A 24,726-nucleotide genomic window follows, 5' to 3' on the forward strand; every position below is an offset into this window, starting at 1 on the left:
GCATGCTAAAAAAAAAAAGGGAAAAACAACATAAACGACCTACCGAATGGACGACTCATCCCCACTTTCAACATGTTCTTCATGGTTAGGACTGACCCTAAGTCAGGTGCAAAGGGCGGAACATCAACCAAGTCCTAGATTTGAGCTTCTAGAAAGGGAGTAGCTTCTACTTGGCTATTGAAGAGACGAATTTGGGGGTGTCGCCAGTGCCTTCCCCCCGTATGAGTTCAAAGCCTTAGCATAATCGGACGATGTTTTAAACTGATCCACAGCCGACTTGAGATCTCCTGCGTACTCACCTGAGGCCTTATACCTCTCAACCGCCTCTTCAGGAGCACGAGCCAAAACAGAGCGTAAGTTGTCGATCTCCGTCTCTTGCTCACGAGCTCGAGCGTCCGACATCTCCAGAGATTTCCTCAAGGAGGATATTTTCTTCTTGTGGTGATGAGCCTCTTTTTTCTTTTCTTCAGTAAGAGTTTTCAGTTCTGAGGCTAGGCGGCGATTCGACTCAGCGAGTCCGGTCTGGAGGGCCACCACCTAAAAAAAAAAAAATGTATAAGGGGAAAAAGAGTGAAACCACGAGTTAAGGTCTAACTTAAAAGGCGAGATCCAACATAAAAAAAAAAATCTCGAAATGAGAAACATACCCTCTGAAGATAAACAGCCGCAGCCCTTTCTATGTCATCTGCGCTGCGCCCTGCAATCGCTCTGGATCGAGCGGGGGTCACCAACGACTTAAGCACCCCCATCTCATGATAGCCCCGGGTGGGAGGAAACCCAAAGCTAGGAAGCGAGTCCTCGCGCTCACTTCGCGCACGACTAGGAGCTCCCGGCCTAGGAGCTGGAACCACATCACGAGGCTCATCTAAAGGCAATGGGGGATGGACATCTTGGGACCTTTGCCCCTGTCAAAAGGACAGAGGAAGTTCTTGTTAGTTGCCGTCGACTACTTTACTAAGTGGGTGGAAGCTGAGCCTTTGGCCACCATCACGACTGCAAAGATACAGGGATTCGTCTGGAAAAATATCATATGCAGGCAAATGGGCAAGCAGAAGTGACCAACCGAATCATACTGTGGGATTTGAAGACAAGATTAGAAAAAGGAAAAGGACTTTGGGCTGAGGAGTTGCCCAATGTACTATGGGCATATCACACTACCCCCCGAGAGTCGACCGGGGAGACGCCATTCAAACTGGCCTTTGGGATGGAAGCCGTGGTTCCGGTTAAGATCTTAAGCGAGACAGGAAGGATGAAAGTCAAGCAACCCGACGACTTATCCCCACTTTCAACATGTTCTTCATGGTTAGGACTGACCCTAAGTCAGGTGCAAAGGGCGGAACATCAACCAAGTCCTGGATTTGAGCTTCTAGAAAGGGAGTAGCTTCTACTTGGCTATTGAAGAGACGAATTTGGGGGTGTCGCCAGTTTGTGTTAAAAGAAAACTTACCCTTTGAAGGCCGGACGAAGAAAAATCGGGACTTCCATCCGCTATTCGAATTCCTAAACTTAGGGAATTGCATAGGTACCCTAGTGGTAAAATAGACAAAGGCATTACATTGAACTAACTCATGCATTTCGAAGATACACCTGAAAAGATCCATGGAAGATGATATTCCCTTTTTGAGACAGACGTACAGAAAATATAACGCTTTTCTCCATGCATTAGGATTAATTTGACTAGGAGTAAAGTGGAACTCGTTGAAAATCGATACAAAAAAGGGATGAATGGGGAACCGAAAACCCCCGTCCATAACATCCTTGTACATGGCTATCTCACGGGGGTCGGACCCAGGGAGCCTTTCTTTAGGACCAGGGGCTCTATAGACGTAATCATCAACCCGGTCATACTTACCTACACATTTTTCCAACTTAAGTGGCGAATTGTAGAGACTATAACTTTTTGGGATATCTAGGGGGACAACCTCACCGGCCGGGTCACGCCCGATTTCCAAATTTTGGCCTGGAGATTTAGAAGAACCAATGTGTCTCTTTGGGAGATTTGGAACAAATGGCTGAGAGTCAATTGAATGAGTTTCACTATCACTATCATAAAGGGATTTGCTGGATGAAGGGGGCGAGTCACTACAAGGGCGAATCGAAGGACCGGACCAACCACGAGAATTAATGGACGGCGGTAGACGGCCAGCCCGAAGGCTGGTCGACCAGTGGGGCTGGTCGAGCAACCAGCCCCGCTGGCCGGCGACCGACCCCCCCGTGGGTCGGTCGGACTCCCGCTGGCATCCTCCGACGAAGGTCCGGTCGAATCACTACACCCCCCATCACTTTTTTCATTGGAAGGAGAAGAAAGGATAGTTTTATACATGACAACAAAAATGATGAAGAGAAGAAATTTAAAGCAAGACTTTGGATGTAAATAAAGAGAGGAAATTACCTTAGAAGAGAGGAAATCTAGGAAGTTGAGAGAAAATGAAAGTGATTTTCTAGAATGAGAATTACCCCCCCTTTTTATAACACTAGAATTCAAATTTTTTGGGGGGGAATTGGAGGGAAATCTCCCTCCAATATTAAAGCCATTCATGAGGATTCATGTGTACAGTACGATTGCCACTCGATCGTGCTTATATGATTCGATTTGCTAATACGAACTATTCTTTTCTCTTTATATAAAGAAAAAAAAAATTCAAACCAACCTAAAATTGCTACCCATTGCCGAAAACATCGACAAGGGATAGAGGGGCTAATGATATAGGTTGGTAGAAGGAGACACCCCCGAGGACGAGCAAGGCAGATCACAGCACACCGATGCAAGGCCATCGACCCTCATAGTGCGTTCTACCACTACACCCAGGGAGCGCTCTACCACTACATTTAGGGAGTGCTCTACCACTACGTCTAGGGAGCGCTCTATCGCTACCCCAAGAAATCATTCTACCACTAAGCGAAATCTTCAACGGGAATGATATCCTTTGTCCAAACACTTAGCCATAAAACCTTTAACGAATCGACAAGGTTACATGGCCGCTGATACAGGTACAATTTTCAGATGGGAAGTTAAGGGCTCATCACTCAGAACGTGGGTGTAGTGGGAATATCATCGTGGGACACGTGGCATCACAACCGCCCAGTGGTTACCTAGTGCCTAATATCTATAAATACCCCCGGATGAGACACAGGTAAGGGATGATTTTTTAGCTCACATTCTCGTTTTTAGCCATCTGATTTTCAAATATATTCTTTCCAAGTCTGAAAACTAATTCTCACGCCGGAGGTAAAACGGGGGAGAAAGCCCCGCCTTCATTTTGCAGGTCTTGCATACTTGACGGAGTGGTGGAAACGCCAAACATTACCGGGTAACTAGAAGGGTGTTGAATCACCACCTTTCAGTGGTCATTTTTTTCAACTTTCAATGTGAGTATCAGTGATCGTAGGCGTGTATCATTCATATTGATACATGTTTTTGATAATTTTGACTAGTTGTGACTACTTAATAGAGTAGATTGTGAACTATCTTTTAAATGTTGTGACAATGCATGTTTGAAATTAGTTTAATCAGTGAACAATGTCACTGCATTGAAATTGATTCTCTGTGACCCTGAATGTGATTATTTTATATGAATATGTCTACATTAGATTTGAATTCTATGTCCTGTATTGATCTATGTGTGACTTCTCTATCCTAATATGTGACCAATGCCATGTCAATATGTTCAAGTTACATATCAATATTTGGTTTGAACTAATCTGTGTGTGACTTGTTTTTCCAGTAAGTTATACTATTATATTATGAGGGTTCTGATAGATTTTGTAGTTAGTTGGCTTGTATATCAATAAGTTTCTTCAATTTGTTAACAAATAAATATTTCAATTCATGAAAAGTCGGGGATGATGGGTAGTCGAGTTGGGCTGCAAAGCTTGAGCTGGCAGCGCACTTCCATCCTTTTGACGGTAGAATCACAAAATCATCATCCGTGACTTCTATATTAACTTTTGGCTGTGGCATATCTTCTATATTTGCCTTTGTCTGTGACACAACTACATATGAAATTAATGTTAACGAAGCGACATTGACGTGAATGGGGGTAAACTCCCTTTTGCCTGCCTAATTTTCAGAGTTTTGAACTTTTTGATGTGGCTGCTTTAGTTTTGGGGCATGGCACGTCTATCATGCAATACATACAACACAAACAAAATCAGTTTATACAATGATACAAATTAGGTCACATTATATCGAACATAAAATTTCATAAGATATATCTGAAATGCATGTTCATACTATAGTTCACATTGTAGTGATTTAGGTCGCATTAACACAGCATGTAACATTATTATAGCGGGCCATATTATAATCTTATAGGTTACATATAGAGAGTCATATGTTCCGGTTAACATTAAAAAGCTACATTTGCATGTCACAATATTGTATTGCATTTACGTAACAAAAAATTTCAAAGTTTAGCTCACACGAAAACTGCATGTCACATTAAATATTACAGGTCACAAACATATTGTATTTCATGTCACAATATATCTAAAATTCATATTTTGAACATGTCATAAATAAGGCGCCACGAGCTCAAGAACAAGCGGATCAATACCATTTATCCCACCCTAATGTATACAAGATTTAAAAATGTTAGACATACATCATATCTTAAATATGATTACACGACGATTCATAATGTATATATAAAACTTACATCCTCACTGAAACTCACGTTCTTATCTAACAATGCCATAGAAGGGAGTTCGTGGGAACTCCAATTTATTGTTCAAGGATATTTTACCCACACGTGGCCACATTTTTCTCGATGCAAGGTACGCACTCATATAGCTACACTTGAAAAGAAATTAAAACCCAGACAACCCATAGTTAGCTTGTTCGTTTCTCTAAATTCTTCATCAATGACGATAATGTCAATTCAAAAAGATATTTCTCCCAAAGGAACATTTTCAGTGTCAAAGTATCAACAAGTGCAAAAATGTAACGATTTACTACTTTAGCGTGTGAAGTGGCAAACAGATAATTGGTGGTGAGATAAATGATCCCTAATCTAGTCACATTATATTCAGGAGCATCACCATCTAGTGATAGAAATACCATTTCCACGTCATGGCTTATAATCGTCTTTAATTCATTGAAGTATTTTTCCTTAATTGGAGGAGGATTTGCCTCGGACATGGGTTGATCGTTGACACCAGCATACTATAGTCTAGTCACAAGGCAAAATTCAACAATTGAGAAGTGAATGAATCTTCAATTTATATTAAACAACATATCTATTTGTTTGGTTGATTGACTTTCCATAACAAAACTTAATGACTTAGCTGTGACTGAACAACTATCCCTTATAGTGCATGTAATAGGGGAAACATGTATCTTCAAGTATTTGCTTGTGAGCATCATTGAATTTTATCACGAAATTCGTGATGATATGCCAGATAGAGCTAATTGTTATCATGCCTAAAAACCATTTGCTTGGTTTTATATGAAACTTCAATATCCATACAGATCACAATGTACAACAAATTACAATGAGTTCAACACATACATAAACACCTAGACATCCTGGATAGAACTGAATGTTATCATACCCGGAAACCATTTGCTTGATTTTATATGATACTTCCACGTCTATACAAATCATAATGTACAACAAATTACTATGAGTTCAACACATATATAAACACCTAGACACCAAAATATACATACACATCATTTTATAAAGGTTAAAAAGGATCATAAACACCCTAGCTCGAACACCACATCATTTTATATGTCATGTATTATTCAAAATCAGGTCACAAACATATCATACACGTCACAAAGTTTAAAAATAAGCCACAACACTTTATTGATGCCGTAATCAGCCTACCCATACACCACAACACTAAATTGAAAGCAAATGTACAATAAAATTGAAACCATAAAAATTGGTCTCTCATTTTTTGAAGATTTTCCACCTGAATCCGACATCTTTACCCTATTTCAAGTAGAAGATTCTTTAACCTCCTTAGTCCTCTTACCATTCTCCATCTCCTTCCTTTATGGTAATTTTTAAAAATAAGCAAAATAGGATGATTTTACGGTAAAGCTTTGTGTGATAATAGTGGGTTTTTTGCTTGATGCGAGGTTTGTGTGAGGTTGAGATTCCTCAATATTGAAGATAATGAACAACAAAATTGCTGATGAATGGGTACTGCAAGTTCGAGAATAAGATCTTGTCTTCGTGAATGGTGTAGAGGGAGTGTGTGTATCGTGTAAATGAAGATACAATTAGATTTTAATTGGAGCAGTTACCATCTTTAATCTAATTTTTGTTTTAATAATTATAATCCATCTTATTTATGATAATTATTCCTACAACGATTTCTTTCCTAAAAAGTTATATCAATTAAGTTTAAGGAGCCTTGATCATTATTCGGCACGATCAAGACCTGACATGGAGCATTAAGAGGCAGTTGAGCATACTCGAGTCCTTTTTTCATTGTTCGGAAACAATAAAAAAACAGTTAAAATAAACAATTGATAGTTAACTATTTTGATATTATTTGAATCAAAGAAATGTTGCAACTTGTAAAACTGTAGACTAACGTATTTTAACTCCTATTTGAGTCATATTCCTTACAAATTCAATTTTTCTCTAACTCACTTTTAATTACACATTCCCCTAAATTCAAAAAATTTCTTTATTTTCTAACCTCTTATTTTCCAAAAGTCACAATTACAAAATATCTCTCTCTCTTTAAAAAAAAAAAAAAAAAAAAGGGTCTCAAAAAAATTCTAAACTTTGAAATGTAATTTAAAAGTAAAAAATTGATTTATTTTTAGGCGGTTGAACGAAAAGCTGTGTGCCACCGGCGCTCTTAGCCCATTCTCCTCGTCAACTCCAAAGGACTGCCGTGTGCCGTCGTTCCTCCGACCCGTCGACGGCGGATTCTCTTTCTGATACTCCAAGAGGTTCTAATGGCCTCCACTTCCGCTCCGCTCCACACCATTGACGATGACGATGTAAGTGAAATTAATTAATTCCTTTTTTGATTATGCAAACTCAGTTGTATATTTAAAGAACTATATATATCTCTTCTCATTTTTTATTTTTATATGTATATAGGAATTTGACTGGGAAGCAGCTGTCAGGGAAATTGATATGGCATGCCAGAATACCGCTAATGCCACTAGCACTAGCACTAGCACTAGCAAATGCACTTCAATTTCTAATTCAGATTTTAAATTTTATTCAAATATTAATTTAATCCCAGTTCAAGAAATTTCTAGAAATGGAAAACCCGGCTTGAAGTTTGGTTCTTCTTCGGCAGCTAGACAATCTACCTTAGATAAGTTTGTGGTGATTCCGTCGAACAACTCAAGTAAATTGAAGTTCACAGATGGGTTTCATGGAAATAACAGTAATTCAAATAATGACGGTGATGAAATTAACGGCGTTGCTGAGTGTTATGATATCGAGACGCTCAATGGATGCCTTCAGATAGATCCTGAGGCCGCCAAGACTTGGATTTACCCAGGTTTTTTAAATATAGTATTAAGCTCAAATATAATTTTGCAATTTTCTCTGGTATGCCAATTCCATTTTCTTCTTAACATTTTTATATTATGCTGGTCAGTAGGATTGTGGGACGTTATTCGGGGTGAAAAATGATAATGTGGTAACAAGGTACAAAATTTGAAGCCAAGGGACTGCAGAAGATGCATTGTTATACGTTTCAGTTTCCCTTGCACTGTCTGGCTTGAAACTGTTCTGTATTAGTGCTTTTTTCTTCCGGCCACCGGGGTTAAGATTGTATGAAGAGCTGTTAAAAGTTTTTGAATATTTTGAGTGTCCTTTTGAATATCATTCTTATTGTGTTTTAAGCAATTCCTTTGAAAAGTTAGGTTTTCCTGAAAATACTGGAAAAAAAATTGATTCTTTTTATGTTCATAATTTGAAGTGAGCAAAGATAAAATATAATTTTAATATTGTCATCTTTTATTAAGATAAGGTTGCTACTTTATTAAGCTCACTGAACATAATATTCTAATATCTGCTGTGAGTTTTTGCTAATATGGTTTATATTTATTTGATATTGACAATTTTTTTCCTTAACAGTAAACATCCCCCGTCGTGATTATCAGTTCTCAATCACCAAGACTGCACTATTCTCCAACACTTTAGTTGTACTGCCAACAGGACTTGGGAAGACTCTTATTGCTGCAGTGGTCATGTATAATTATTTCAGATGGTTTCCAGAAGGTAATATTCTTCTTGCCCTCTTTGCTTCTTATTCTGTCTTATTGTTTAAATTCATAGACATTTATCAGTTCATATGATAATTTTCTGAGTTCTGTCCCATCTCATTTTGTGTCGTAACCAAGCAAACCATCGGAACTAGTTCTGTAAACATTTCACATATGTGACATAAACTTGTTGGGAGTAAAGGCTACTCTGCTGTTATTGCGTGAAATACATATATATAATTTTTACTGTTATTCCGATGACAAAATTTAGTTCATGATATACATTTTCTTTTGTAAATAAATTATGATCTCAAAAAGTTTATAAATGGGAGAGAAACTGGGGATGGCTGTAATTAATTTCTAGTGTTGAGATTTAGGGAGTTATGGCATTTGTCCCAATCATAATTTAAGTTTATACTATAAGGCATATAAAATTTCACAATCTCTTAATATATATGCAACTACTGGTCAAGTAATCCTGCATGACGTCTGATCACCAATGATGGTGCTGGTTTACCTCAATTTTTAAGGAGTTATATTAGAAGTTCATTGTAGCATATTAAATTTTACTCGTTCCATACTTGTCAGGAAAAATTGTCTTCGCAGCTCCTTCTCGGCCACTTGTTATGCAGCAAATAGAAGCTTGTCATAAAATTGTAGGAATACCACAAGTAAGCAATAGTTTACTTTGGTCTAGGTGTTTTTTGCTATTGTTCTAAGTAGACAAGTTTCCATGAGTTTACCTATTTTAAAGAGGTTGTCATTCAACTGATTGCAGGAGTGGACTATTGATCTGACAGGTCAAACGAGTCCTACAAGAAGAGCGAGTTTATGGAAAGACAAACGAGTTTTCTTTGTTACTCCACAAGTGCTGGAGAAGGATATACATACTGGTTTGTTCCTCAACTTATTAATCTATCCTTTTGAAGACAGATCAGGGGAATTTAGCCCATTCTCCTCGTCAACTCCAAAGGACTGCCGTGTGCCGTCGTTCCTCCGACCCGTCGACGGCGGATTCTCTTTCTGATACTCCAAGAGGTTCTAATGGCCTCCACTTCCGCTCCGCTCCACACCATTGACGATGACGATGTAAGTGAAATTAATTAATTCCTTTTTTGATTATGCAAACTCAGTTGTATATTTAAAGAACTATATATATCTCTTCTCATTTTTTATTTTTATATGTATATAGGAATTTGACTGGGAAGCAGCTGTCAGGGAAATTGATATGGCATGCCAGAATACCGCTAATGCCACTAGCACTAGCACTAGCAAATGCACTTCAATTTCTAGTTCAGATTTTAAATTTAATTCAAATATTAATTTAATCCCAGTTCAAGAAATTTCTAGAAATGGAAAACCCGGCTTGAAGTTTGGTTCTTCTTCGGCAGCTAGACAATCTACCTTAGATAAGTTTGTGGTGATTCCGTCGAACAACTCAAGTAAATTGAAGTTCACAGATGGGTTTCATGGAAATAACAGTAATTCAAATAATGACGGTGATGAAATTAACGGCGTTGCTGAGTGTTATGATATCGAGACGCTCAATGGATGCCTTCAGATAGATCCTGAGGCCGCCAAGACTTGGATTTACCCAGGTTTTTTAAATATAGTATTAAGCTCAAATATAATTTTGCAATTTTCTCTGGTATGCCAATTCCATTTTCTTCTTAACATTTTTATATTATGCTGGTCAGTAGGATTGTGGGACGTTATTCGGGGTGAAAAATGATAATGTGGTAACAAGGTACAAAATTTGAAGCCAAGGGACTGCAGAAGATGCATTGTTATACGTTTCAGTTTCCCTTGCACTGTCTGGCTTGAAACTGTTCTGTATTAGTGCTTTTTTCTTCCGGCCACCGGGGTTAAGATTGTATGAAGAGCTGTTAAAAGTTTTTGAATATTTTGTGTGTCCTTTTGAATATCATTCTTATTGTGTTTTAAGCAATTCCTTTGAAAAGTTAGGTTTTCCTGAAAATACTGGAAAAAAAATTGATTCTTTTTATGTTCATAATTTGAAGTGAGCAAAGATAAAATATAATTTTAATATTGTCATCTTTTATTAAGATAAGGTTGCTACTTTATTAAGCTCACTGAACATAATATTCTAATATCTGCTGTGAGTTTTTGCTAATATGGTTTATATTTATTTGATATTGACAATTTTTTTCCTTAACAGTAAACATCCCCCGTCGTGATTATCAGTTCTCAATCACCAAGACTGCACTATTCTCCAACACTTTAGTTGTACTGCCAACAGGACTTGGGAAGACTCTTATTGCTGCAGTGGTCATGTATAATTATTTCAGATGGTTTCCAGAAGGTAATATTCTTCTTGCCCTCTTTGCTTCTTATTCTGTCTTATTGTTTAAATTCATAGACATTTATCAGTTCATATGATAATTTTCTGAGTTCTGTCCCATCTCATTTTGTGTCGTAACCAAGCAAACCATCGGAACTAGTTCTGTAAACATTTCACATATGTGACATAAACTTGTTGGGAGTAAAGGCTACTCTGCTGTTATTGCGTGAAATACATATATATAATTTTTACTGTTATTCCGATGACAAAATTTAGTTCATGATATACATTTTCTTTTGTAAATAAATTATGATCTCAAAAAGTTTATAAATGGGAGAGAAACTGGGGATGGCTGTAATTAATTTCTAGTGTTGAGATTTAGGGAGTTATGGCATTTGTCCTAATCATAATTTAAGTTTATACTATAAGGCATATAAAATTTCACAATCTCTTAATATATATGCAACTACTGGTCAAGTAATCCTGCATGACGTCTGATCACCAATGATGGTGCTGGTTTACCTCAATTTTTAAGGAGTTATATTAGAAGTTCATTGTAGCATATTAAATTTTACTCGTTCCATACTTGTCAGGAAAAATTGTCTTCGCAGCTCCTTCTCGGCCACTTGTTATGCAGCAAATAGAAGCTTGTCATAAAATTGTAGGAATACCACAAGTAAGCAATAGTTTACTTTGGTCTAGGTGTTTTTTGCTATTGTTCTAAGTAGACAAGTTTCCATGAGTTTACCTATTTTAAAGAGGTTGTCATTCAACTGATTGCAGGAGTGGACTATTGATCTGACAGGTCAAACGAGTCCTACAAGAAGAGCGAGTTTATGGAAAGACAAACGAGTTTTCTTTGTTACTCCACAAGTGCTGGAGAAGGATATACATACTGGTTTGTTCCTCAACTTATTAATCTATCCTTTTGAAGACAGATCAGGGGAATTTTAATTTAAGAAACTTTAGTATTACATATTTGATGCTCATAGAAGAGCACACAATAATCTGATACATTATTGCTTTTAGATTTAAGGCTCATTTAATTTTATTGAATGATTAATCTTCTGAAGATATAGAAAATTATGAGAATTATCAAAATAAATATATTGCTTTTGAAACTTGATACAAGGTTTAACAATTCCTAGGAGAAAATTTTGTGAATTTCAAGTGCTCAACACTCTTGGTATCAAGAAAACAGTCCATTCATGCAGATTAAGCACTTCTGTATCTTCAGGAAGGTATCATAGCAAGCATGTTGTAGCTTTCTGGATGCATTCTTAAATCTAATATAAAAAATATATTTGTTTTCTTTCTTTTATTTGTTGCCTTTTTTAGATTTTCTCCTTGGATGTTGGGGGTAAATGAGGGTTATCTTGGATGAAGAAGTCTATATGTGAAGCAGTTTTTGCAACTACGATGTAATAAAATTCATTCTTTCAGTAGTTTCTATTATCCATTAACTTTTTTCATTTCTATCAACGGGTCTAATTAAGCTTTATGCCATGCCAACCTAACTCCACATCCAACATTAATAATTAATTAAGTTGAAAATTACATAAATAATTAAGTATCCTCCGTGGTATTGTTATGCACAGAATAACACTGGTGAGAGAACACATGATGGTTCTATCCATAACTAGTATTTATTATAAGACTTCTGACATTTTGTTTTTTGTTTTTGGATCTTTTACTTGGCTATGACTTTGTTTTCTAGGGTATTAGTTCAGACCATTTTGAATTGGATGTTAACATTATTCTTAAGTGATTTTGATGTACCATGTCCAAATCTTTGTAATTTTCTTTTGTTATAGATTTTTTCTTGATTGAACATTACAGGTTCATGTTTGGTGAAGCATCTGGTTTGCTTAGTGATCGATGAGGCTCATCGTGCAATGGGAAATTATGCTTATTGTGTAGTAGTGCATAAGGTTTGCCACTTAATATTTTCTCATGTTATGGAACTATTAAAACTTGCTTCTGAACTTTTTTTAAAGTCATTATATTAGTGGATCAACTTGGCATCTAGATGATATTACTCAAGTTATAAGTTCGATTTCCCATGAACTTTGTTTCAATTTTTGTTTCTTTGTCTTTAGCCATTCTTGGAAAATTGTAAAGAGTGGTCGTTTGGATGTGAGGGAGACTGAGGACTGTCAACACCTATGATATGGTATACTACATGTTCTGGAGAAACCCATGGCTATAATTCTTGATATCCGTGGTTGCTTAGGAACATGCTCCTCATGTCTTGAATATACTAGTAGTCATGACCAGTTCAGTCTATTATTTTAAAATTTAACTGATAATATTGATGGAAAATTTTCAGTTGATGGATATTTCTCTGCAACTAAGAATATTAGCATTGACTGCAACACCAGGATGTAAGTACCCCTTCCAGTTGTCTGGTTTTCTCAGTTATAAGCACACCCAAGCATGCTTACATTTAAAATTCTAACTCCTTCACTTCTTTATATTTTGCATTGGTCATTATTTAGCTAAACATCAGACGATCCAGAATATAATCGATAACCTTCAAATATCCACACTTGAATATCGGAATGAAAATGATCCGGACGTACTCCCTTATGTGCATGAGAGAAAGATTGAACTGATAGAGGTATTAGGACTCTTTCTTTCCAAAACTCGGGATAGAAGATGTAATCTTTTTCATGAAATTGTCTCCGGTCTTGGTAGGTCCCTATAGGCAAAGAAGCTGCTGAAATATATAATTTGCTTGGGGAAGTTGCACGCCCATTTGCTGCACGGCTTTCTACTTTTGGATTGCTTCAGAAGAGAGACTTCCAGACAGTATGTTTTTATTCCTGACGCTTCTCAAATCTTGAATGTAATAGACAATTATCTAATTTGTTTTAGTTGATTGTTTTATACTGTGAAATGCAATCATAGATGTACAATGTAAGATCATACCCCCTTTTTTCTGTGAGTCGATCAACTATCTAAAATCATATAGGATCAAACGACACTAGATGGATTATTTAATTTTTCTTTCTTCATTTTACCAATTCTGTAAGTACATTTCTTTGTCCAGTCCATATTTTTGGCCGCCACTTGAACTCCTTGACATTTCTTTCCCGTGTATATTGTTCTAAATCAAAGCATCAGATGAATTGAAAAGCACCAGCGGGTCTCAAATTCTTTTTACTTAGTAGTAATTTAGCCCATGTTTGGGCTCCATTATTTTGATTTATAATGAAAGGAATAGTAATTTTTTGAAAAATGTGTGGTTAAAAAAGAAGGAAATGTTTTTAGGTTTATGTGTAATATTATTTTATTGGATAATGTGTGGTTGATAAGAAGAGAGAGAAAAATGAATTTTAATTTAATGGAGGCCAAACAAGGCCTTATTCACAACTTTACACGCTATTGCGCCATATTTGGCCTTTGATAAACGACAGGTAAAGGGGGTTCCTAATTTATGTTAGGGCTTATACAAGATTTCAAATAAATATTAATTTAGCTGGCATGCTCTGCTTTGTATACTTCAAATATTGAAGATAACATTAGACGTAGGGTGTGGTATTCTGTTATCTTTCATTGCACACGCTCGATTGGACATTGTGAAAATCATTATTGTCTGTTTGTTGCTACTTTTAGTTAGAGATGTAATTAAATCACCATTACTCAAAGTAACTGCAAATTGAATTGCGAATAGAGCTTTATCACGCATTCCATGATTTCATCTCTTCCCCATTAGCAATTTCCTTATCTAGTTTTGGTTTCTTCATCTATCTAATTGACACTCTGAATGTGCACATTAACGACATCAGCTATGAGTTTAAGTTGTTTGAGAGCAGACTTGCTTATTTATTTAAATATATCTTCAACACACAATTTCACGCGCAGGTTGGATTCACATTTTTCATAAAAGGCATGACATCTGAATTTTTTTTATAAATGGGTGCTAGTAAGACTTGAACCCGTCTTTTTGCCTAGTCATCAATACCATATTAACCACCTTATTTGAAAGTTTAAGCGGTTAGAGGGGGTGCATTGCAGCTTGTATCTTTATTGATTCTATAAATTAGGACCTTCACTTCATTTTCATATGCTTATTCTTCTCTTAAAACTTGTTGCTGATTATTTACAGTTGAGCCCATGTGATTTACTTAATTCAAGGGATAAATTTCGCCAAGAACCGCCTCCAGAACTGCCTCAAACAAAATTTGGAGAAATTGAGGGCTGTTTTGGAGTTCTTATAACACTTTACCATGTAAGGAAGTTACTGTCAAGCCATGGAATAAAGCCTGCTTTTGAGATGCTTGAAGACAAGATGAAACAATGGTATGAGCATAGTCAACATTTAAAGAAGCTTTTCTATCTGCAGAAGTTTCACATTCCAATAAATATATCGAAATATATTGACAAAAAATTACTTAGCCCCTGTTTGGCAGGGATTAAAATCTAGATTTTTTTCTAAGTTAATAATTAATTTTAATCCCACAAGGATCCACAAATTTTCAACTACACATTTCATCAACTTTTATCAGTATTTGCTAAAAATCTAATTTTAATCCCCAATAAACAGGGGCTTATCAAATCTCTGCTGTTAACATAGTGGTATTTAATAATGTTGCTAATTTAGTATCATATTAAAAATGTTTTAGAGTTACTTCCAAGTATGAATCTGTTTGCTAAATTCATTTGTGTAAGTTGCCAAAACACACTAACTTCCATGCAAGTTCTATTATTGCAGGTCTTTTGCACGAGTAGTTAGTAATAACAAATTTCTTTCGAAAGCCAAACTTTTGATGCATGAAACTGTATCCCATGGTGCCCCTAGCCCCAAATTAGCAAAGTTGCTGGAAGTATTGATAGATCATTTCAGTAAGTAGCATGTCAGCTTATTTTTGTTATGCAATACTCCTGCAATTTCATGGCATTCTTACTGCTTGCTGAATATAATTCTTATTGATTTGGCAGACTTCATTTGTTGACTTCAAGTGCTTGGAGAAAATATAAAACAGTAATTGTGTGAGGCAAAAATAGCATAAGTCACAAACTAAAAAGATGAAATTGAAACAATGTTAAATTATCAGTTCTCTTTGACTGAATTTGTGGCTAGTAATAAGTTTGTTAACAGATCTATGTCGTGAACACAGGAATTATTCACAGGTATGGCATTAGCTGAGTTGATTTTCTATTACCCCCTCCCAAAAAAAAAAAAAAAACTCTCACGTACCTTTCCAACCACGAAAACTGACATTTATGATTTATCTATCTAACTTCAATAATAACGGTTCTAAGAGGAACCCAAGGACTAGATGAACTTAATAAAAAATTTGGCTGGACAATTTTTCACTTATTTATGTTATAGAAAATAGAAAAAAAGAAGTTTTGACTGTTTCAAGTTCAGAAATGGTACTTTAACTACATATCAGAATGAAATGCCTACAAAAAAGCAAAGCATAATTATTCAAATTAGATGTTTTTATCTGAGAAATAAGGAAGAAACCTTAGCCAGTTGGCCCTGATCAATGGGAGTTGGAAGAACTCCTGAATGATGGATAGGACAATGCCCTAGAGGACAAAAAATTGGAGTAATTCATTAGATATTAATAACATTGCCATTGTTAAGACGTTTATTATGCCATGGAAAATATCGAATATATTTGTTATTGGCTACAAAGTTAGGTTGTTCTGTTTATATGAAACTTGTTCTTCTTTTATTTTTATTTTGCTATTCAATCTTCTTAACATTACAACTTTCGAGTATCAGCATAAATCAAGGTTATTAGTTATAGACCCAAATTAAATCTATCAACAGTTTGTGGGAGAATTCATCAAATCAAAATGGTGATTTTTTCCCAAAGCAAATTACTCTCACATCCTCAATGGATTTTTAGGCTCCACCAAAAGAGGATGACGGGGGGTTTGGGGGCCCCCACGATAACAAAATTGGAACTCGCAAGAATACAAGGAAAGGGGCATAAACTTGATCTCCAAAAAGCCGCAAAAGTAAAAAAAAGCACTGTATGAGGAGGTATTACCTCTCAAGCAAAGACAAAGTATGTAGACTAAAGACCTCTGACACTAAGGGTACTATGTCTATCTATCGACACTAGAGCGCGTAGTCATCTAGAAAGGTCTAGGGGACCATACTTATAGTTGCGGCGCAGGTCCCATACCACAATGGCAAGTGAGTTAGTGACCTAAATCAAAAAATAGAAATGGTGATAATGTGTCATAGGTTGAGATAGTATTTTCTTTAATTGAATGAGAACCAAGGGAAAGAGTTATATATGCTTTTTACTACCTCCAATCAGCATTTAGATTTGATTATATGCGGAACTTGACCAATATAAATTCTTTGCAGAAGTGAAAAATCCGGGAAACTCACGAGTCATTATATTTTCAAATTTTAGGGGAAGCGTCAGGTAAATATGATTTTTGACTTACTCAAATGATCTTACATAAAAAATTGATCCAAACTCAAATACGACCAATCTTTTGATGATGATTTTAGGGACATTATGAATGCATTGGAAAACATCAAGGAGATTGTGAAAGCTACTGAATTCATTGGTCAGAGCTCAGGTTATAACCTCGTTCCCTTTTTCATTTGTAATTATACTCCCATTGCTAGGTATATGTGCATAATTGTTTGAGAAATTTTCTGTTGCTTTTTTATTTTGTATTTTACCTTGAAAGTGACTGATTGAATTAATTAGGGATGTAAACCAATGATCCCTTATTCAATTTATTTTAAAAGTTTGTATTGGACTTGTCTTCACGAAGAAGTTATCTATAACTTGTAGACATTTCTGTCTAGCTTTGGAACTAAAGCTGCTGATTTTAGTTTTACAACAACTGACGATGGAGAAACATAGCCTTCCAACACTGGTTCTCTTGTTGGATGCCTCATTGAATTGTGTTGATCTTATTTTGCTCGGGATTCAATCACAAAAGACTGTAATATCAATGCTGTACATATCGATTAAAAAATATCGGCTTGTTTGGGAGGGATTTTTTACCCCAAAAAATTGATTTTTTGACCGTTATTTCACTATTCCAGCCGTAATTTTTGACTTCTTCTCTCACAGGTGGACCCCACTTTTCTTCTAACGTTCAAAAAATCAATTCTCAAAATCACTTCCAAACGGGGCCTATATTTTATCGACGATTCTTCTTATTGAATGTTCTTCTTAACTCTTATTTTTTATCTAAAAACGAGAAAGCTGATGCCATAGCCATCTTAGTGTATATATTTATTCATATCTTTTATTTATCTAATGCATCTAAGTTGATGAATAGTTCAATTCCTTCTTTCAAGTCTTCCTCTCTTCACGGGCTTATGATAATGTTTTTCATTCAACTTACTTTTCAAAGATGAAGAATCCTCTGCCCGAGGATATCGTATTAGAAATTTAGCAGCAAGGAACTGAACTTAATAGTACTTTGTCACCTACTCTAGTTATTGATATCTGCAGGCAAAACATTGAAGGGACAATCACAAAAAGTTCAACAGGCTGTATTAGAGGTAATTATTTTGCTCTTTAAAGTGTTTGCAATTTGCAGTTATTTACTTGACTTTTCTGTATAGAAATTTCGCACAGGTGGTTACAATGTAATTGTTGCGACATCAATTGGCGAAGAAGGTCTAGATATCATGGAAGTTGATCTTGTGATATGTTTTGATGCTAATGTCTCGCCTTTGAGAATGATTCAGCGGATGGGGAGGACTGGAAGGAAGCATGAAGGACGAGTGGATATCCTTCTCTTTCCTAATTAATGGTTTTATTTGGGTTGATGCTTCATTTAATCTATACATGTATTTAGTAAGCATTAAGTATTGTTTAGAATAATAAAACATACATACTCATGCATGTTCAAGTAATTCACAGATAATTATTAATTTCCTCAACAAGCTTTTACTAGTTTTGGCGTGTGAAGGGTCGGAATTGAAGGGATATATGCGAAAGCAGGTGAACAGCAAGGCCATTAAGAAACACATGAGCAATGGTGGAATGAATAGCTTTAATTTCCATTCTAGTCCAAGGATGGTATGCTTTATCAGCTGAGTTGATTGAGGTTGATTTAATTTCATGGTTGCTAACCCTTGATCGCACTGTGTAACTGCAGGTTCCCCATATTTTCAAGCCAGAAGTTCAACTGGTTGAGATTTCAGTCGAACAATTTGTTCCTCGTGGAAAGAAAGTGAAAGATGATCACCTTATTCAGACGCCAGCATATAAAACCAAATTAACGGATGCAGAGACAAACATTCTTGACAAGTACTTTTGCTCTACTAGAGAGAAAGGTTGGAGACCATCACTGATTGCCTTCCCTCATTTCCAGGCATTTCCCTGCAGTGTGTACAGTGTGGCACATTCATCTATGACGGGAATATTTATAGATACAATGCAAAATCTGCAAGGATTATCATTTTCTACAGACAGCAAAACTTCTATGATGCAGGTTATTTCTTTAGCTACGGTTGATTCCTACACGTGGTATCTTTTGCATGTCATGACTTATTACAATGGTTCAGGATGAAGACTTCTCAAGGCCCTGTTTCAGATTAGAAGCTGAGGAACTGTATGACCAAAACACTAAAGGTGAGTGTTTATAACAACTCGATAGGCTTAGTGGTTTTTTTATTACACAACTAATTGAGTACTTCCTTTCCCATGGCACTTGGAGATCTGTGAAAATACAAGAGAGACTTTCCTATTGTCTAAAATTTGAAATGATTATAATCCCTCACCTATTGGTAAAGTTGTGTGGGCCCTTATTCCGGGTTGCATCGTATGAAGTTTGTGGAGAGAAAGAAACAACTGCTGTTTTGATGATCAAACACAGATAATAGAGCAGATTAGGGAATTGTTTTATTTGACATTGTATACTTGGTTTAATGCTGTCAAAATAATAAATTGTATATAATAAACTGTTTTGAATATTACAGAGGAGAAGACCCTATTTATAGGGCTACAAATAAACCTAAAAGGAAATAACTCTAAAAGGAAAGATTGTGTAATTATTACACAATCAATTATAAAAGGAAAATAATCCTACACTATTGGAAAACTAACATACAGAAATATTGATGCTATATATTATTATATTCTACTAACATTCCCCCTCAAATTGATGCTGGTAAAAGCATCAATTTGCAATCACGAACTGGGTGTGCTGTCGAGTCAACGTTTTCGTAGAACTCATAAACTAAAAACTCAACTTTGCCGAACTTCAAACCCAAGAATTGATTCAAGACTCGATATGATTCCCGGCAAAGAATCAATGTCCAACCAGAAATTGATGACGCTAACAAATCATCACCAAAACGCCGAATGCTTGCACCACACTTGATGCACCGAAGAGTCACACGTTGAAAAAAAATTCTGTCAACTGTGGACAACCACAAGAAACCCACACCTAAAAGGCTGAGTTATGACCAAAGAGAATCGAAGATTCAATCACTCCAAGGATACTCCAGAGAACTCACTCCCCAAGAAGAAGTTTCAAACGAAATTCACGAAGTGTGCCAACCCACACAGTGAGCTCTATCTGTGGAGAATTCAGTCGAACACATAATCCGTGTTCCGACAAAAGTTCTAACGCTAATACATCGGCCAAAATTCAGCAATATATTGCTGACCAAAATGCTGCAGTTGAAAGAAATTCCACCAAACAGCCTACACCAAAAATTTCAATTGAACTTGACATACCAATTCCAAAATCCAACTACGCCAAATTCCAAATTCCAGATACACTGGACCAACACCAAACCAAATTCTCAATCCCATAAAATGGGCATACACCAAACCAAATTTTCAATCCCGTGAAACGGGCATACATCAAACCAAATTTCCAATCCCAGAAACTAGGCACCAAATTTTCAATCCTATGAATTGGGCATACACCAAACCAAATTTTCAATGCACTCACTTTTTCTTTTTCTTTTTTCTTTTCTTTTCTTTTTTTTTTTTGGGAAAAATTCCCTATCCATCTTCAGCAACTCATCAAATATACACAGGCCCACATCAAACAAAATCAACCCAAATTCCTTTTTTTTTGGCCCAACACAAAGTTCAGGTCCAACAGACAACTCATATATATTAACCAAAACCCACATACTCGAAAGTAAATTACCTAACCCACAAAAAGAGTCGAGAACACAAACCCAGCCCAACTCCACCTGGCCCATTCACCCAATAACCACCCCAGTAGGCCCAACTAATCTACAGACTCTAGGACCCAAAACCCATTACCCAGGCTACCTCATACACCAACCCAAATTCAACCTTGCGTCTTCCTCCATAACCTACAGCAACCGCCACGCCCAATACCCATGCTCACCGCACCAAGCCAATTGTGAAAACTACGGTTAAGCATCGGGTTCACCATGGTCGGCCACCACAACTCCAACCTCGCAACAACTGGATCACCGTTTGTCGACAACGCAAATCACAGGCACAACAAATCTTAACATACGATTTGTCCCTCATCCAAAAAATTAAAACACTAACACCCACAGCGTCTTCCTCAATCAAATGAACCATACCCAGCCTGTCGCCACCATTCCTAGACTCGATAGTCGTCTACAACATACACACCCATATTTGCCAGAAACTATTTTTCGAGGGAATTTGCTGCAAGTTCTGTTACTTTCTCAAGTAGGTGCTACTCAACCGATCGTACACTAAATACAGGGAAGTCAACGACCAGATGCAATTTTCCCACTATCAATACGCTGCCAAATTACCATGAACAATATACCGTGAACAACAACACACGCTTCAATCAACCGAGAATGCCGCACAGAGATTCACCAAAAAAAAAAAGCCTCTGGTTTTGAAAAATCTAGTTCACGTACGGATGCCCACCAATAGCAGGAATCCATATTCAAGATTCAGTAAATGGCTTAAAGCCCAGAAAGAGAGAGATTTAGGTATGGGTTATGGGGAGTGGCGATAGGTTAATCAACGAAACTGGTGAAAAAATAGCGTAACGAAAATAATCAAAATAAAGAGGAAGAAATTGACGAAAGCAAGAAGATTTGACCAGACGAGCCGGGGATCCAAGCTTACAAGTTTAATCCAAGATTAAACCGGCTTTGATACTATGTCAAAATAATAAATTGTATATAATAAACTGTTCTGAATATTGCAAAGGAGAAGACTCTATTTATAGGGCGACAAATAAACCTAAAAGGAAATAACTCTAAAAGGAAAGATTGTGTAATTATTACACAATCAATTATAAAAGGAAAATAATCCTACACTATTGGAAAACTAACATAGAGAAATATTGATGCTATATATTATTATATTCTACTGACAAATGGTGCGGCTACCAACCATATAGACGGACTACCCAATTTCATGTTGTTTCTTTTTGGCTTAAACTAATAATACGCTTAATACACTTCATGTGTATTATTCTTTGATTAATAAAATATTTTATTGCCTTCAAAAAAAAGTTTTAATCTCAGAAAGGTTGATTTTAGAATTTATTTTCTGAATTACATTCACTCTTTTTTTTTTTTTGGGTTAAATTCAAGTAGTAGATTTTCTTTCCTTTCAGTAGAACACCAAACCAAGGTAGACAATATGATTAGAAACTGACTTTAGTTGCTATATATGGATGTGTCAAGAATTTAAATGCATGCTTTTGTTGGGATTAATATTGTTTCTTAAACCTTTCAATATTCTTTAAGGCAATTCAAAATGCAACTAACATATCAAATGTTGGGTGATGCCTTTTAAAGACTTTGTCATACATTTGAGTGCAATAAGACTTGCCAACTGATTTTCATCTGCCATGATAATCTGCATAACTAACATTTTGATTCATATTTAGAGAATCCAGGCTATTCTGCAGAAGAAGAGTTGAAAACAGAATTACCAGAAACTGATGCAGAACTTGTGGATATTTCGAGAACTAAAGATATGTCTATGCAGGATATCCATGGACAGAACTCTGTTGCCCATTCTTTCCTGTTTGATTCAGAATTTGTCTCTGTTGATGATCGTGGACGGGTCCTGGTTTTATCTCTGTCACAACTTCCTCTGATATCTCTTTCCAAGTCTACAATTGGTAGCAATATGGAATTTGTAAGCAATCTGATGCAAGATTCTTCTGGCTTTGAGGCTTCAACTAAAGATTTTAAAGAAAAAACCGTGCAAGCTAAAGGTACTTCCACTTCGCAGACAAGATCAACAGAAGTTGAGAATTCTTTGTCATCTAGCAGAAAGTCAAATGAAAAGGATAGCTATGACAAGGATGCTAAAGTGGAGCGTAACAGAATATCAATGGACATAGATGATGAAGAGAACGACGATTTGAGGGATTTTGAGCTCAGTCCACGGCTAACTAATTTTATCAAGAGCGGGGTTGTTCCGGAGTCTCCTATAAGTGATTCCAGTCTGTTTCTTTTTTCTTGAAACTTCATCGTTAGAGAAATTTCCATGTCCAAAATTCAGTGGCATATTTATATGTGAAGAGTTCTTTTGTTTTACAGGGATATCAAAGGGTAAAGGAGTTGACATCATGATTCAGGATTTTGTCTCGTCCCCAAACGTGCATTCTGTTTTTTCAATGAAGTCTCCACAAAAGGTGGATGGTGATGGCAATGTAAATCAAATGGAAGTCCTGACCTCCCCTCACTGTCAACTTGGAACTTCACCTCTACATTTGAACAACCATACACCAAAATCATGCCAATCGCCATTTCCTGTGGTAGAAGAAACCCGAACTCCTATTGCAAAACTGTCAAACACAAGCAGTAGTAAAGACTGGGCTCTAAGTTCTGGAGGCAAGTGTGGAAGTGTTGAGCAGCCATGTAAGTTTAGAAGGCTACGCAAACATGGAGATCTCCATCAGAAAATGCCTTCAGAACGCAAGGAACAGAGTGGACTTATTGAGAGACTAAAAAAATCTTCTGTCACTGACGGTCATGCTGCAGTTAAGCATGTCAGAGGTAAAAGATTGTTTGTCTTGTACTTTTCATGTAACTGTGACTATGTTGATGCATCTGTTTCATTTTACTGTCGCGTGGGTATTTTTCTCTCAGGAATCTTCCCTTAGAAGTTAGGATATCTACTGTGATATTGAAATGATATTCAAACTAGTATTTTTGAGCCTACTAACTGGGATTCATTTGAAAACCAATTTCCTGAGTGAACTGTTTCTTCTTCATTCAGGTCAGAAGAGGCTAGCAAAAGGCACGACAGTCTATATTGACGAGGAAGCGGAGTAAGTCCTTGCTTGGATAATGAAATTCGTAGGATATATGAAAATTTTCGTTCCCACATCTTGATCTGGATAGTGACTGAATGTTCAGAAAGTAAACTGAAACAAAAAAAAAAAACACTCTTGAATAGTAGTCTTATCAACTACATAATTTCCAATACCAAACACAAGTGTCAATGGGCTTAACTCCTCTCGCTATCCTGTTTCAAAGTAACCCCGATATGCTCTTATTACTTTCAGTTCTTGTTTGTCAAACTACTTCAGCACACTAAGTGCCACGAAATGAATTCTACTAAAAATATTTAAACTTGTTTAGGTACAACTTATCGCTGTCACGCTCCCTAGACTGCTTTGGAACATGTGCTCTTATCTAGATTTATCAAATCGGCAACCTGCTGATAGTAAAGAACTTTGTGCTGTGTGCATCTGATTCCTTTTTCTTGAAAGAAAAAAACCACTTTTTCATGTTGAATCTGGTATTTTCTGTGTATATAATATGGATTTGAAATTATGTACGAAATTGGACGAAATGAACCAGCAATGCAACATCATTCTGGAATGGATAAAACAGCAGATTGGCATATACGCCAACTAATGGAGGTACCACCAATTGATGTTGAGTGATAACTTGATCATACGTAATGTGTGCATTGATAAAAAGGATCTCTCTTTCATATGAGCAATGTGATCCTAACAGAACAAGTTAGAAGAGGGAGACGTGAGACAAAATTAACACAGCCTAAAGCAATTGGTACGGTCACTAGATTTAGTGGCCACTCAAACAGAGTGCCAAAAAGTATTCGTGTAGCAGACTCAAGTTAAATGGGAAAATTTTAATTTATAGTTGTCATATTTCATGTACTCAATAACGCCTTTATGTATCAAGCTCTAATCATCACCACCAATTACATGTGTGATTTCTTATTGGTGCTAATCGCCTTCTTATAACTATTTCATTAACTTCTCGAAATCTCCACCCCCCCCCCCCCCCCCCCCCCCCCCCCCCCCCCCCTTT

General features: G+C 36.5%; 1 protein-coding gene across 4 annotated transcripts in view; it reads left to right on the forward strand.

Moving 5' to 3' along the window:
* The first annotated feature begins 6,766 nt into the window (after window positions 1–6,766).
* LOC111379080 (DEAD-box ATP-dependent RNA helicase FANCM) overlaps window positions 6,767–24,726 on the forward strand; it is a 19,764-nt gene continuing 1,804 nt past the window's right edge. The window contains exons 1-22 of one of the 4 annotated variants that reach the window (XM_023002408.1): window positions 6,767–6,854; window positions 9,168–9,283; window positions 9,387–9,792; window positions 10,374–10,517; window positions 11,090–11,172; window positions 11,280–11,394; window positions 12,336–12,427; window positions 12,826–12,880; window positions 12,995–13,116; window positions 13,194–13,307; window positions 14,608–14,801; window positions 15,214–15,344; window positions 16,834–16,894; window positions 16,984–17,054; window positions 17,948–17,997; window positions 18,061–18,226; window positions 18,393–18,520; window positions 18,600–18,935; window positions 19,009–19,075; window positions 22,320–22,883; window positions 22,981–23,439; window positions 23,663–23,714. In XM_023002408.1, the coding sequence (XP_022858176.1) occupies window positions 9,239–9,283; window positions 9,387–9,792; window positions 10,374–10,517; window positions 11,090–11,172; window positions 11,280–11,394; window positions 12,336–12,427; window positions 12,826–12,880; window positions 12,995–13,116; window positions 13,194–13,307; window positions 14,608–14,801; window positions 15,214–15,344; window positions 16,834–16,894; window positions 16,984–17,054; window positions 17,948–17,997; window positions 18,061–18,226; window positions 18,393–18,520; window positions 18,600–18,935; window positions 19,009–19,075; window positions 22,320–22,883; window positions 22,981–23,439; window positions 23,663–23,714 (3,455 nt within the window). In that variant the 5' untranslated portion in view covers window positions 6,767–6,854; window positions 9,168–9,238. Of the gene's footprint in view, window positions 6,971–7,073; window positions 7,486–8,066; window positions 8,211–8,782; window positions 8,866–8,972; window positions 9,088–9,144; window positions 9,284–9,386; window positions 9,793–10,373; window positions 10,518–11,089; window positions 11,173–11,279; window positions 11,395–12,335; window positions 12,428–12,825; window positions 12,881–12,994; window positions 13,117–13,193; window positions 13,308–14,607; window positions 14,802–15,213; window positions 15,345–16,833; window positions 16,895–16,983; window positions 17,055–17,947; window positions 17,998–18,060; window positions 18,227–18,392; window positions 18,521–18,599; window positions 18,936–19,008; window positions 19,076–22,319; window positions 22,884–22,980; window positions 23,440–23,662; window positions 23,715–24,726 lie in introns of those variants that run through there. The other 3 variants (XM_023002409.1, XM_023002406.1, XM_023002407.1) reach the window with 3 other exon arrangements.

This window comes from Olea europaea, unplaced genomic scaffold (genome assembly GCF_002742605.1).
Source record: "Olea europaea var. sylvestris unplaced genomic scaffold, O_europaea_v1 scaffold1929, whole genome shotgun sequence".
Taxonomy (NCBI): Eukaryota; Viridiplantae; Streptophyta; class Magnoliopsida; order Lamiales; family Oleaceae; genus Olea; species Olea europaea.